At 38.7% G+C, this 15,555-nt stretch overlaps 1 protein-coding gene across 1 annotated transcript in view; it reads right to left on the bottom strand.

Moving 5' to 3' along the window:
• The window catches only part of KIF26B (kinesin family member 26B), a 330,120-nt gene that overhangs the window by 17,951 nt on the left and 296,614 nt on the right, over window positions 1-15,555 (bottom strand). The window contains exons 11-12 of the mRNA XM_032214888.1: window positions 8,768-8,930; window positions 2,191-5,584 (exon numbers count right to left, since the gene is read on the bottom strand). Of these exons, the coding sequence (XP_032070779.1) occupies window positions 2,191-5,584; window positions 8,768-8,930 (3,557 nt within the window). The remainder of the gene's footprint in view (window positions 1-2,190; window positions 5,585-8,767; window positions 8,931-15,555) is intronic.

Raw genomic sequence — 15,555 nt, 5'->3', positions numbered from 1 at the left:
AAAAACCAGGGAACCATGAGTTCTAATTCTGCCTTCGGTCACAAAGGCAGTTGGGTGAACTTGGGCCAGTCACTTTCTGTCAATCCTAGAAAGAAGATTATGGCAAATCACTTCTGAAATATCTTGCCAAGAAGAAAATTAAAGTTATTTAGAGACGAAAGAATTGGGTACTTTTATTCACTTGACAGCCATCCTAGGAAACATTTACTTCTTCTTTACCCTTCTTTATTAAGAATGAAAGACCAGTCTGAATCACCATCATAATAATGTATGGGCAGATGGTGAGGGGAAAACAGTCTTAGGATGCTCTTAGAAATTGTACAATGAACAAAAGGGATATGGGGTTTATGTGATGGAATGTCTTTGGAAATCAGAGGCATCAAGACAGTTAAGAGAAAAAGCAAGGGCCATTGCAGGAGATTCTTGACTCCAGGGAAGAGAAAGCAGAAGAACCTCAAAGTAACTACCCTTTAACTGCACTAGGGATATATTGCATGGAAGCATCCCTTTGATAGGCTTTTAACATACAGCTGCATTTTTCTACTAGTAATGAAGACCTTTGCAGAAAATCAAGTGATTATTTCTTGAGAGCTTGACAGTCTATTAAAACATTTGACCTCTCAGTCACATATAAAAAGTCACCATTAAACATAAAAGTATACAGATCTTTCATTTTGCTATCACTCAAATAAAACCGCCCGATTTCCTTGGGTCACTATGAAAGACATTTCATTTGAATTTCATTTACTGAAAGTCAAGGATACTTTGAAAGATTCTTTAACTTGTGCTCTTGAGATATGTTATGACAATAGTCCCATAATTCCTAGTCAGCACTAAATAGAGGGATAGAATCAAGATCACGTGAAGTGTTAATACCACTTTATAATGCCTTGGTAAGGTCACACTTGGAATACTGCATTCAGTTTTGGTTGCCACAATGTAGAAAAGATGTGGAGACTCTGGAAAGAGTGCAGAGAAGAGCAACAAAGATGATTAGGGGACTGGAGACTAAAACATATGAGGAACGGTTGCAGGAACTGGGTATGTCTAATTTAATGAAAAGAAGGACTAAGGGAGACATGATAGCAATGTTCCAATATCTCAGGGATTGCCACAAAGAAGAGGGAACAGTCAAGCTGTTCTCCAAAGCACCTGAAGGTAGAACAAGAAGCAATGAATCGAAACTAATCAAGGAGCAAAGCAACTTAAAACTGAGGAGAAACTTCCTGACAGTTAGAACAATTAATCAGTGCAACAACTTGCCTCCAGAAGTTGTGACTGCTCCAACACTGGAGGTTTTTAAGAAGATGTTGGATAGCCATTTGTCTGAAGGGGTGTAGGGTTTCCTGCCTAGGCAGGGGGTTGGACTAGAAGACCTCAAAAGTCCATTCCAACTCTGGTATTGCATTGCATTGCATTGCATTGCATGGCATTCTATTCTATTCTATTCTATTATTCTATTCTATTCTATTCTATTCTATGATTAGAAATGATCGGAGCTGCTGTCTCAGCATATCTGAAAGGCACAAGATTGGCAACAGTTGTTTCAGTAGACAATGTTTTGATCTTCCTCAGATAACACGGAGTCTTCCAAGAAGGAAAATCCTCCCCCTCAGAAGAGACCCTTGCCTTCTTGAAATGCATTCACCCAAGGTCCTGGGTGGTCCTGATCTGGGTGGTTCGAAATCTGGGTGGCCTATTAGCATTTTGTAAGCTTTGGAACCTGCCTGTTTCCTAAGCATTAAGGCCAGTTAGGCAACAGTGTTATGGATGGGATTTTAGGACTGGAATTCATCATTTACCTCAGGGCATCATGGATTATTGTTTTTTAATTGCTGGGTTTTTCAAATCTTTGTATGCTACCCAGAGCCACTTCTGTGAGGCAGGCGGCCATATAAAATCTCTTGATTAATTTAGTGAATTAATTTCAGGAAAATACACTGCGTTTCCTGGCATCCTCCATTTCAAAGTGTCAGAATGCAGCATCCGAGTTCTACATTTATAATACAGGATAGATATATATTCATATTCTGATTTTGTGCACTGCCACCATTAAGCATAATTAATTACCACCTTCCCCTCCCCTCAATTGTTGAATGCTTACTTTGCCATGTGGTGCAAGTCTAACTTACTTGGAAGCTCAACTTGCTATTTGCAGAGCTTTTCTCAAGACACCCACCGGGGACATACCTGTATTTGAACGTTTTTTGGAGTTTTTGAGGCTTCGGCACCTGCCACTGATGGAGCTGCTGTTCTCACTCATAGAGTCTTGTGCGGATGAAGTGCTTCCTGTGGCTTCACTGTCTCTGATCATGCTCTCATATCCACTGCTTCCTCCACTGTGGTAGAACAGAGCTGTTTTCCCCATGGCTGGAGGAAGCTCCCCACTCAGGACACTGCTGTTGTCACTTCCGTGGCCACTGCTGCAGCGATGAGGCTTCCTAGGAGGTGTGATCTTGCTGTATGGTGAAGGGAGCAGGTGAACAGGGGGTTTCTTGTCCCCATGAGCACTGCTGCGTTCGTCTGTGTCTGAGTTCCTGCACAGCTGCATTCCTCGGGTGCCAGCGTTTCCTTGCAGCAGTTCTGAAATCCTCCCATTAACAGCTCTGAGGGGCAATTTGGAAGAAAGACCAGAGCCTCGGTTCCTGCTAAGAGACTGAGTTGACCAGGACATGTTCTTTCCATTTGGAGGCAAGCTTGAACTTTGTCCCACAGACTGAGGAAGGGACTTGGTTGAAAAGCTAAGGGTTTTGGTAGTGGACGCAGCCAGGCTTCGAGCCTTTGGACTTGCCAAAAGAAGCTTGCTCACAGCCGAGATCTTTGATTGACTGGCTTTTGGTGAAGCTCCTGCAGATTGGGAAAAGCCAGAGTTTGTTGGGGAGGACATTGCATTGCGGTTGAGGCTTCTGCTGGCTCGGGGCATGGTGGTGTCTTTCCCAGTGTTCATCTTGGAGCTGACAGAGGATAAACTTTCTGCCCTTTCCAAGGACAGGCATTCATAATGACTCCCATTGGACCTTCCAAGGGAATTGGTTCTGCTAGCCAACTGTTCCAGTTTTGCACTAAATAATTTACTACTGCTATTGTTCCCACTCTCCATACTGGAACTCTTTTGTTTCCCATTCAGTTCATCAGGAAAGCTAGTCAGAAAAGACGGCAGTTGGTTGGGAGGGCTGCTGGTACTACTGCTACAAGCACTGTGCTGTGGACTGGCTCTATTCTTCTGGTCAAGGCTAGATTTCCTCACAGGAGGTAATGGTGGTGTTCCTTTGGGGCGGGTAAGAACACCATGCTTGGGAGACGCTACCTTCCTTTCTAAGCTTGCTTTCGATGTTTGGGATGACACAGAAGAGCTCAGGCTACCACTCTCCTCTATGTAATGATGGGAAACCACATCCAGTTCCTCCAACTTGTTGGTCTTCTGGAATCCTCTGCTAAGGCTGCCATTTTTCAAACTCTCAGTAGAATGAAGGGGGCTGTGGGTTGCAGAACCCGACAGTCCCACTTCACATTCATCTACAACCCTCCTTGGGTTTTCAGTTCCTGGGGAACTCGAAATCTCTCCGCTGCTGGTACTGAACCTGTCGGCAGAATTCTGTTTCTTATTTTGCCCAGGTACTGTTTCAGCCTTGAGACCATATTCATTTTTTACACTATCTTCCCTCTTTAGCCAAGGATCATCAAATTTTAGGTCTTTTCTTGCACTGGATTCTTTTCCCTCATGAGGATAGGAAGTTCTGGCTGATGATGCTACTGCTGATATGGCCTCACTACTTTCCTGGGCTTTAAAAGAATTAACAGCAATACAAGGGAATATTGTAATGTTAGTCTTCATTGGAATGAATTCTTCACAACTGCTTACGCTTGTAGTGTTTGAGATTGTGACGGTAGTCTTTTCCATGGCTGATATTTTACAGCTTCTGATGGGAGATAATTTATTAATATTTCTGTCAACCCCGTCTGGCAACACAAACATATCCTCAGTGCAACGATTCTGCTTGTCATTGATGCAAACTGCACCATTATTTTGAATTGCTTTTGCAAGTTCGGAAGGAGGAGCTTCTGCCATTGCTTCTCCATGACCATAGCATGCCTGTGCTATGAAACTGTGGCATGACTGTTCACCATCACTCCCAGTACTCATTTCACTCAGCCATGAGCTAATAGAGGAACGTCTACTTTCAGCTTCTTCGGCTTTGTCCACCGGCCCCATTTTTGGAAGAGGCAGGAACTGGGTAATGCTTACTTCAGAAATGGGAGCTGTGCTGGAGTAGCACTCAAGATCTTCACTAATACTGCTGATAATGCTAACTGGTCTAGACCCGGAAGCCAATGCTTGTACAGAACAATCACTGTTAAAACTGATGATACTTGTTGGCCGCCCGTTTTCCAAAACTCCACTAATGGTCAGTTCTTCAACTAGGGTAAATACCAGCTCATCCTCCCCATTAAGTTCTAATGGCTGCTGCACTGTGACCATAGTTGTACTCAAAATCTCCTGCTTTGACTCTGGAGAAAGATATTCTTGTTGCTGCTCTACATTGTCAATCATCTCTCTGTAATCAATGTTGCCAGAAGAAAGTGACTTTTTCAAGAGCTGAGGACTCATTCCAATGGGAGGGGTGCGGATTTCGGATTGCATCAGAGATTCACTGGATACCATGCCCGAATCTTTGCTTAACGATGATGGTGGCGGTGCTGGGTTGGGCAATACCCCTTTCTGAGTATAAACTTTGCACCTCTGAGAAGGAGAAGCTGGTGGTTTGTAATCAGAGGCCTTTGAAAGACTTGCAATACCAAGCCGTGGTGATCCCATTGGCCGTGGCTTGCTTTCTATGAAGCCACAGCTATTAAGGCTTTCTCGGCTGCTTTGCAGATCTGTGCAGTGGGGTTGCTGAGAACTATTAAACTGACTACTAGGACTGCCTGTAACATTCCAATGGTTCTGAGGAGAGGAAATCTCATTAAGCATCCTACTATGAACAGGGGAGTGACCTCCCTGGATTTTGCTAGCTGTAGCATTTAAATTTTCCTTGGCATCGTTATCAAGTTCCTGGCAGACCACCAAGTCATCTTCCCTGCTTGGCTCTGATGCACTACGGTGCTCTGCCTCTTGGCCTGATAAAGGACATTTAGTCACTGGGTCTGAGTTAAACTGAACTGGTAGTTCTTCAAAAAGAAATCTGTCTGTCTCTTCACTACCATCAATGCAGTCTAACCGCTCTTGGAGTTCTGCAAATGTATTGCACTTCAAGCAATCTCTTTCAGGGGCTGTCTCGTTCATTTCTTCCAACTTGCCTTCATTTTTAGTTTTCTGAAGAGCAGGAACTATAGGGACAAAATCAGGGGGGCCTTCGTTATCAGTCAACTCCTTATCAGAAAGAGCTGTCCCATTGGGGCCAACATAAATGACAGTGTCACATGACTGTTCGCTGCTGGAAGAATAATCTGGGTCATTTGATAAATGAAGAATTGGGAAGTCTGGATCAACAACATTCCGTGAATGGAAAGGTCTAAGTTGGGTTGGTCTCCTCATTCTCCCTTCTTCACAAGAACTTTCTCCTCCAGAAGAGCTTGATGTATACTAAAAATCAGAAGAGAGAGATGAAAAGTTAGAAATCCAAAAAATGCTTCCCAGGACCATGTATTCAAGTAAGCAATGATATGTCTTTCAATATTTGGAATGCCATTGTGCCTCATTCAGGATAAGTCTTTCCCAGTCTGATGCTCTCAGTTATAAAATACTCAGTTATAATGCTCAATGGGGGTTTTGACAGTTCTGAACCCAACAAATGCGGAGGGTACTAGAATGGGAAAGAGTGCAGTAATTTGTCACAGTGTATTAGGGAATATCTCCACAACAGTTGTGCTGCCTGATATCATGGAGAAAATGGTCAAATCCTTACAGAACACAACTGCACAGATTGCTTGTACATTTTAAGCAGGTCCATATGCACGCATGCATGCACACACATGAAACACACACACACACACACACACAGAGAGAGAGAGAGAGAGAGAGAGAGAGAGAGAGAGAGACCAACACTAGCAACATCATGAGTAAAAAATAATTTTGAGGTGAAAGAAATAGTAATTGATTTCAAGCATTTTAATTCTTTAGTGAATTTTATTCATTATAAAATTTCTCAGATGCACAGAGAAGCAATGTGATCCTCAGAATTCCATCTAAAGTCATATTTTCAGCCACTCACTATACCTCAATACAACAATATTACAGAGTCAAATATTGTGCAACCTAATTAAAAAAAAACTCCAAATCACACTTACTAGATGACTTAATGAGTCATATTTTTGACATTGTTGCTTAAGTGCATAACTTGGATAAATTCTGATAATGCTGGAAGATGATAGCAGCTGATCTTGCTGTTCTCAGATGCTTTCAAATCTCACAACTATCTGCTTCTCCACTAGAGAGTTTTCACTAGATCTCATACAAGGCTCAAAATACTGATTGATTTGTTAGGCCTATAATTAGCCAGGTGAAGACACTTTCTTAGGAAAAAAATATCTTGACCTTTCTACCCTTAAGTTATGGATTTTATTTTGCTCACTTTCAACAACCACATAAACCCCAAGAGCTACCAGAACATTTGAAAATGAAGATAATTACTCTTACAAAAAAAACAACAACTCTTGAGTCCTTCCAGCTAGCACTTCTAATAGAAACACTGATGGGAAATGTTGGAACTGTTGAAATTAAGGCAAGATTTGGAAGACAAAAAAGATTTCTGCCAGAATTGTCCCCAAACTGGTCAGATCTAAAAAGCAAGGTGCAAATGACTTTTTGAAAAATTTAGCTGGCACTGGGTCTGTATTTGTGTACAGCACAAATACAGCAATAAACTGCATGGGAGAGTTTCCAGAAGGTAATTTTTTTTCTCTTAACCATAATTATGAGAATAAACATTTATTTGTTTACTTGACTTAGATGCCAACCAACCCCATTCAATCCTGGGCTAAAGATTTTTTTTAAAAAAGCCTTGATAAATCTGAAACGTTTTGAAACAAAATAGTTGGATCAAAAACTGTATAGTTCAGGGTATGATAACAGAAGACCCATTTCAGGAAAAAGAGCAGTGCATTTGAAGGAAATAACACATTAGTATTATATGGGGATGGCTCTGTTATGGCTTATGGTTGTGTGGGAGCCAATGACACAGGAAATATTGTGTGTGAAAGGAAGAATGGATTCAATTAAATATCAATGCACTCTAGATCAGAGGTTCTCAACCTGTGGGTCGGGACCCCTTTGGGGGTCGAACGACCCTTTCACAGGGGTTGCCTAAGACCATCGGAAAACCCATATTTTCAAAAAAAATACAGACAACATAAAACAATTTTATGGTTGGGAGTCACCACAACATGAAGAACTGTATTAAAGGGTTGCGGCATTAGGAAGGTTGAGAACCACTGCTCTAGATGTCCCTCAGTCACTGAAGAAATTGAATTGGAAAAGAAGTTAGATGTTTCAACAGGACAATGATCTGACTCCACCATTGCAAAATCAGCCATAACATACTTGCAGGAAAGAAAGATAACCATTTTGGAATGGCCTTCACAGTCCCCAGAGTTGAACAAAATTAAAAATCTGTGAAAAGACATCAAACCTAGAGTCCGTGCAGGGATAACTAAGAGTGCCTCTGAGCTAGAAGAGTTCTGTGAGGTGGAAACAAAACAAAACAAAGAACAGAAAGCCTGTTTGCTGGCTCAGGAAATGTTTGGAAGTTGTTATTTCCAATAAAGATGCTAGAAAATGTTAACTGAAACAATATCCAAAGTTCTTCACCTCTCATGTTAACTTCTTTATTATTGTGAAACTGCAAACAACCGCATATGAATAAAAAGTACGCGATTCCCAATTTTCAGGTGGGAAACAACCATGTAAAAGGTTTTTTATTTATTTATTTATTTATCAGTCGAATAGCTGTCCATCTTTTGGAAAGTGACTCTGGGCAGCATACAACAAATGTTAATACATTTGTTTAAATATTATAAAAATACCAAGCCCAGGGCCCCCATTGAAAACAGCTTTGAAAATTCTGGCTGTGTTATCTTTCTATGTTTTCTTTGTCACTTCAGCGCCGCTCTAATTTGCTAAAACAACTTTTTAAAAGGTAGCATTGAGAAGTAATATTGCACTCAATAAACATTACAGCCACAACTTCTCAGTAAATATCTTCATCTTGCAAATGTTTTATTTCTTCAGAAGATTTCACACGGCTCAGATCAGAAATTGAGCTTAATTCACACACTAACTGCTAATATTGGCTTAAAATGCCCTGACAAGCTTGTACTTGAAAAAGTAATGAAGAAAATTACAGGGAAATTAACATTGATGTCACACACAACAACCTATTGTTTTGCAAAGGTTTCTTTCTATGAACAGTCTGTTGGATAGCAATAATTGTGGAATCTGTTCATTGATCTCAAAAAATTGATTTATATTCCGCAGGCCATTAATATGAATTATGAGAAAGAAAACTGAATTTCAAGGAGCTCTCTGTACTAATAATATTTTAAGAAAAGAACACAAGTTCTCTGCCATGTATGTGGCTGTTAAAAGCACTGCATAATTTACTAAGTACAAAACATATGACTCCCCCTCCTTTCCACACGCACTCTTAAATGTACTGCCATGCACTCAAAGACCATGAATATTGATTTCTGTAGAGGTGGCCTTCCATTTATTTACTATCTTGGGCTGCTTTGCTTTTTCCAATGAATGACAACCAAAGACTGCCCTTACCTTAGTTTTCTTTTTCTTCATTCTTAAAACCCTGGATGCAATCTGGATAGTAGAAAGGGTTTCAGCATAGTTTCCTGCAGCTGCTGAAATGTGAGCTATCATGGTGGTACGGCAGTTCATGTTCCCAAGGGACTCTCGGAGCAACATGGTCAGCTTGCTGTCTCTGCAAAATAAAAAGAATTAAGGCTGCATTAGTGAGCGATGTTTCACTAACACTGTCAGAATCAGACCCTGGGTTTTAGCAGGATTTCATCCTTTTAATGGAATGCTAATTAGCACTGTTCTTAACGATTCTAGTGTACTACATGTACAGTTGAACAAGTTGGTAAATGATGATGCTTCCCTTTTTGTATATTTTCCTGCTACTGCTTTCAGTAGAGGAAACTGACTTGTGGAAAACCAGAAATTCAAGGGAAAATTCTACTGCACCAAAAGGATAAAACACAAAGGAAGAAGAAGACCTCCAAAAATGGCACAGGCTTCATCTCCGCTGATTTCTTTTTGATGAATGAAGACGAGATTGGTTTCTGCTGCTTATGTTTCTGCCACATTCTGTGTAAACTAAATGGGCTCAGTTTTAAAATTCTAATGTCCTGCCACATTTTTTCTTGCACACTCTGTGATGGTAATTAGACCTGGAAATGGTACTGAATAACAATTGCTTTGGTAATGAAGAACCTGGGTAAATCAGAATGCTATTGGTTTATTCCTATGTGCAAATGTGAGCTGTCAAAAATTAAGCAAAAGCGAGAAAAGAATGAATGAAAGAAATAAAGAAAGAAAGACCTTGCTGTTGTCAGCAGTACCTAAGACAATTCAGAAGTGAAATGGTCCCTATGTGTATTTGTTGGTGATGAGAAGCATTAATTCAGTGCTACTAACATGAGCATCCACTGGGAGATGCTTCTGTGAAAGCTCTGCTAAAATGGATAGGAATTGAACAGAAGAAATCTGTGATTCACTTAAAACCTATACCCTGTTATTTCTTAATGAGATTCATCTCCTCCTGAAATGCCAAACAGCATCTCTTCAAATGGTAATGACATGTACTTCTGACAGATTAGTCAGACTGCCTTGGTTGTCTGCTAAGGAATACATATACACAGATATACATATTCTTTCTTTCTTTCTTTCTTTCTTTCTTTCTTTCTTTCTATCTATCTATCTGTTTATCTATCTATTTGTATATGTGTATGTGTGAGTTTGTGGGAGAGAGAGAGAGAGCACGCTGGTATGTGTGTGCATATGTTTGTGTATATGTATATATATATTATTTTTTCAGAATTTTTTATTAGGTTATAAAATAAGATTCCAAATACAAAAGAAAATAGGAAGACAGTGAGACCAAAGGGGGGAAGAGAAGTGAGGAAAAGGAAAAAAAAAGTGTTGACTTCCTCTGTTACAGTAAAATAAAGCATTCACATCAAACCACAACTTTTTGCTTTTCCATAGTAATATAAACTAGCTATTTCTATAAACATAAGTCTAATCGGTAAAACCCAAAATCAAAGTTTCACTTTTTCCACCTCAAGTATAAAGTCCAGAAGCGGTCTCCATGTGACAACCAAGATACTTATATTCTTTTTTTAACTGAAATGGTCAATTTAGCCATTTTGGACAACTCCATCAGCTTCTGTAGCCGTTTGTCCGTGGTGGGAATCGAAATGTCTTTCCATTTGTTTATACATATCATGTATGTTTGTGGATGTGGATGTGTGTCTATACCAGGGGTGGTATACGCTTACCTTTCCTACCGTTTGCAAATGCGAGCACGTGTGCACATGTGCATATCGGGCCATGCCTGCGCATGCGCATATTGAGCCACCCGCGATTTCCACTACCGGTTCGGGTGATCCAGTCCGAACCAGTAGAATATCACCTCTGGTCTATACACACTCATACATACAGACACTCATTTGTATGGATGCAGAAGCACTGACTGAAATATTTCCTTTAAATTTGAAAGAAGCCTGTAATTCTCCCCTACCCCAACACACCCTCTCTTAAATATGTATACCTGAAATGAAAATAATTTTGTGGGCACAGTGCAAGGATGAATATTAAAATATCCTGCCACACTACATTTTATAAAATCCATAGTCATAAAATTAAATCTGTTCTAATTTTGATGTGATTCTCTAGCATTAAAATGATCTGGGAAGATGTGCTTCCAGACAAGACTTTCATGTGGCTGTTCTATCATTTTATTGAAATGTCCCTGGTGAGCCTGACTCAGATGCATCTCTTCAAGGCACAGTGCTTCCCCTCCCTCAAATTACACCTACTTTCATTAATACATTCAGAAAAATTTAACATATCTACAACACACTTAAAGTCATCTTCTTCAAGGGTCACTTTCTGCTGGAAATGTAATACATATAGTTTTGTTATTCCATATTATTATTAGTATTTGGGGTTCTTCAATAGAATTAACATGCTATCTATAAACATTATGTTAGTATTTGAAATCTATAAAAACCATGGATTTTTCAATTATGGGTGTCAACTAAATGAATTATAAAATCTACAGTTCATTCAAACCAAAGGCATGTTTCTATATACCATTGAACATCTGAATTAGGGTTGGATGTTTTTTTTTTAATCAAGGAAAAGATTTTCAAGTAATACACTTAACTTTCTAGAATTGTTTTGTTTATAATATCCAGAACTTTCCCACTCTGAAAATATTATTACGCTTATTATTTTGAATCTATACTAATATTTCAGTGTTGTTGTATATAGGTATTCTTTTCTTTTGCTAATTTTAACCTAATAATTTTAAAGCAGATTTATATGGAAAGTATAATTTAAAAAGCATGATTGATTTGATTATGGAAATAAGGGAGCAAAGGAGTGATGTGAGGTTCTGAATTTGGGTGAAACATCTATTTGGTTACAGATTGTCCTGGTTTAGCAACTGGTTGATTTGTTTAGTGATCATCTGCAATTACAACAGTGATAAAAAAAGAAGATCTGAGACCAGTCCTCACATTTATAGCCTTTGCAGGTCTGTAAAGCTAAAGAAAGCTGAAGTAAGGTTGAAGTAAGCACAGTCATGGTTTCACTTAATGACCGCTTTGCTTAACCACTGAGTTAGTGACTGCTTTGCCAGTCCCAATTGTGGTCGCTAAAGTAGGACTACCTATACTGTTAAAAGTAGATTTGAGGAAAAGAAATGGATAGGGAAGACAAAGAAATTTCAGAAGGAAAATAGAATGAAAGGATGTCTGCAGGATGAAAAAGTCCTAAATGTAAAAATACTGAAAGATAACATTCAACAGTATGAAGTCAATACAAGGAAATAAATTATGGAATATGTATGAAAGAAAGAAAAGAACTATGCAAGAGAAGTATGTGAAGTTATGTTAATAGAAGGTATGAAAAAGGTTGTTTGATGAAATGTTGCAGTAAAAGTATAAAACATTTCAATAGTAATTCATAATTCTATTCTCTTAAAGTTACACTACTGCAATATGCTTTACATGGAGACTGAACAAAATGCAGTGGCCTAATTTCTGATTTTAAAAAATGGTTCAGCAATGCTACATTTACACTGAAGCTATAGCACTGGTTATCAAGACTTCTAGGTCAAACTCAAAGTGCTGGTTTAACCTTCACGGTTTGGCATGCATGTAATCAACACACCCTGTGAATGGGGTTTCTCAAACTCCTCACTAAAAGTGGGGTCAAAATGGTGGAAGGCCAAAGGTGCCTCTTCACAGTGGTGGCCCCTATATCATGCAACCCACACAAAAAAATGCCCTCTTCTTGCCATGACAAGTATGACAATATATTAATTTACATATAAAATGTAAATCTTTAAAACGAGGATAAAAGTATTACATTAAAAAAAAACATATTCCCAAAGTCTACTCTACTATTCTACTGATATAGAACCAGACATTTCTTTATAGAAATTTGTTTATGATGCTTGGATGCAATTACTATATCTTTTGGAGTATAAGACACACCTTTTTCTTTCAAAAAAGAGGTTGAAAATCTGGTGCATCTTATAACCTGAATACATCATGTTTTTGCCTCCCGAACTTCACCAAAATGGCCGTGCATAATCTTTAGGAGGCTTTCAGAGTGCTCCTGGGGGCTGGGGAGGGCAGAAATGAGTGAAAAATGGGACGTTTTTTGCTCAATATTGCCCCCCCCCCACCTCCAGGAGCATTCTATAAGCCTCCTAAAGGCTATGCATGCCCTTTTTTTGACAAAAAATGGACCCGTTTTCATGAAAAATGAGTCATTTTTGGGAGGTCTGCAGAGTGCAAAACCTTTTTTTTTAATTTGCCTCTTCAAAATCTTGGTGCGTCTTATACTCCGAAAAATACGGTATATTATTATGGGAAGTGTTTAGTTGGAAGTAGTCTTGTCTCAATAAATTTAATAACTTCCTGGGAAAAATGAAATGAAAGCTTTCCAGTATTTCTCCTTTTTATAGCTAACATTCTTATTTTAAAAGTCCTTTCACCATATTAAACCTTTATTTCAAGGGTGCATTTCTATGCTTTTACATTGAATAGATTTTAAGATACCTGTAGCCTTGATTCTAAATATATCATCTGAAGTCTATTAAATGCTGGGAAGTTGTGGAAATATATTACAGCAAAGCCGCAGACATTGCTCTGAATTGCTTTTTGTCCTTTAGGAACCATTTAAGTTGTTGGTTTTAATCTCTCAAGTACTTGGTTGGCCAGTTTGCACATAATGATAATCTCTCAAGTGCATTTAATGAGGTAGTAAACAATGATCAGTCGCGCCATCACTTCTGTCCATGACAGTGACTAAATAATCAGGAAAGTCTGTGGTTTGCTTAGCATTACAAGCAATCCATGTTCCCTGACTTACTCTGTCACAACTCAAATGCAAGAATGGGGTTTCTAACTTCGTCTTGTTTAGCTGCTCCAACTGGCAGTACAAACCAGGTAAGAACAATTAAACTGCATACCTTAAAACACTTCCTAAATAATTGTATTCATTAAGAAATGTATCTAATAGAATATACTCCTGCATAAACCTGATTTTTAACAGTTCCACTAGGTTATTTGTTGTTTTTAGAAAGCAGTTCCAGAAAACTAGCAGTTTTGCTGCTACTGGTAGAGACTAGGGAAAGGAAGAACAAGATGGGGGCAAGAAGGAACCGGTTTACTAATGCAGATGCTCAGAGGCCGATACCTGACTTGAGTGCTAATGTATTTACTTAGACAGCATGACACATCCACATTAAAAAAGGATTAGGGATGGCCAGTTACAAACATAACAATTAAGACTGTTCTTGGTTGCTTATTTGCCTAGTATGTAAGTTTGCTGTTTTTTTTTTAAACAATGCTTGTTTTTTTCAGTGAAAAAGTGGAGTCATGTAAGGCCACTGAAGAAAAGAGAGGGGTGAGAAATCATAACACTATACTACAGAGTCTTATGCAGATGGGGAAAGAATGCCTCACATGAAACCTTCTTCTGGAAGAAGTTTAATGAAAGCCTGTGCTACCAATATAAGAAAATTGTAGCCAAACTCCATCCATCCATCCAATTTGTATGGCCAGCCATCTCAACCAGTGATTCTAGATGGCAAATAAAAAGAAAATGAAAACAATTACAAAGATACAAAATTAAATATGTAGCAGCTTAACACTAAGCAGAAAGAGAGGGAGGGATTTATGTACTCTCAGGCTAGGACCAAGTTTTAATTTCCAAGCAGGAACAATAGTTTACTTAAATACAGTAAAAGCATTGGTCATAAATGAAGGAAAAGGAGGGGGGGATTTGATACTGTTCGTTTATCCTTCATTGAAAACTAGCCTAAAAAGGAGGGGAGGGAGAAATTATAAGGACATCAAAACTTCCATATAATATCTACTGTAGTTTCCCTTTGTCAAGTCCATATAAATCTAATTCCCCCCAAAAAATATTTCAGATTTGTGCAAATGGTACAGAGAGAGAGTAGGGGAGGGAGAGAGAGAAAGAGAAAGAGAGAGAGGTGGAGGGAAGGAGGGAGGGAAGGAGAGAGGGAGGGAGAGAGAGAGAGAAGAAAGAAGAAAATTCTACTTCCTTTTTGATAACAATTTGTAGAACTAAAAACAACTGGCTAAAAACACATCTTCCTTTCAGGAAAATATAGTATAGAGTTTAGATCAGGAACTACATTATTATATATGGATATAATGAAAAATTTCAAAATTCCTGTGAATTGTTTCTGAAAAGACTGAAGATATTGATGCAACAAACCATATTGTTAGTTCCAATGAATAAATTGATAGTCCCTTTCTCAGCAAGTTTAAACTAAGTATTTATTACAAAGTTTGGAAGTTTTGCAAATGTGCCCAATACGCTGTGCTGATTTTATCCATTTGCAGCTTCCCATGGGTATAATTAGTCAATCCGACCACAGTACATGGTAGCCTGTGATGTAAACAAAAGTCTATTAAGTTCACAATAAAGCAACTGTACTCATTTTGCTGCTGACCTGACTTAGCTCTGAACCAAGAGACACAAAAAGTTTGTCACACAGAGTTATGTATTCTCTTGTTCATCAAGAAATATTGTAATATCAAATTCTGTATAACAGTAAGCACCATTCCAAGCATTACATGTGTGGAAATTATTAACTTCAGTGCAGAAATCAATATCTAGCCTTTTATTTGCTCACACTTCCCTCAAAGTAAAACATCAAATGTCAGAGCAAAAGGGCAACAACAGATTACATTTAAGTCTCCGGGGAATATGGAGCCATCATCAGAAAAGCAGTGTAGTCTACACATGATGGATGTGCTTCGTTCATAGAC

This window comes from Thamnophis elegans, chromosome 4 (assembly GCF_009769535.1).
Source record: "Thamnophis elegans isolate rThaEle1 chromosome 4, rThaEle1.pri, whole genome shotgun sequence".
Classification (NCBI taxonomy): domain Eukaryota; kingdom Metazoa; phylum Chordata; class Lepidosauria; order Squamata; family Colubridae; genus Thamnophis; species Thamnophis elegans.
The sequence above is the reverse complement of the archived record's forward strand: the minus strand, read 5'-3'. Positions and strand labels throughout refer to the sequence as shown.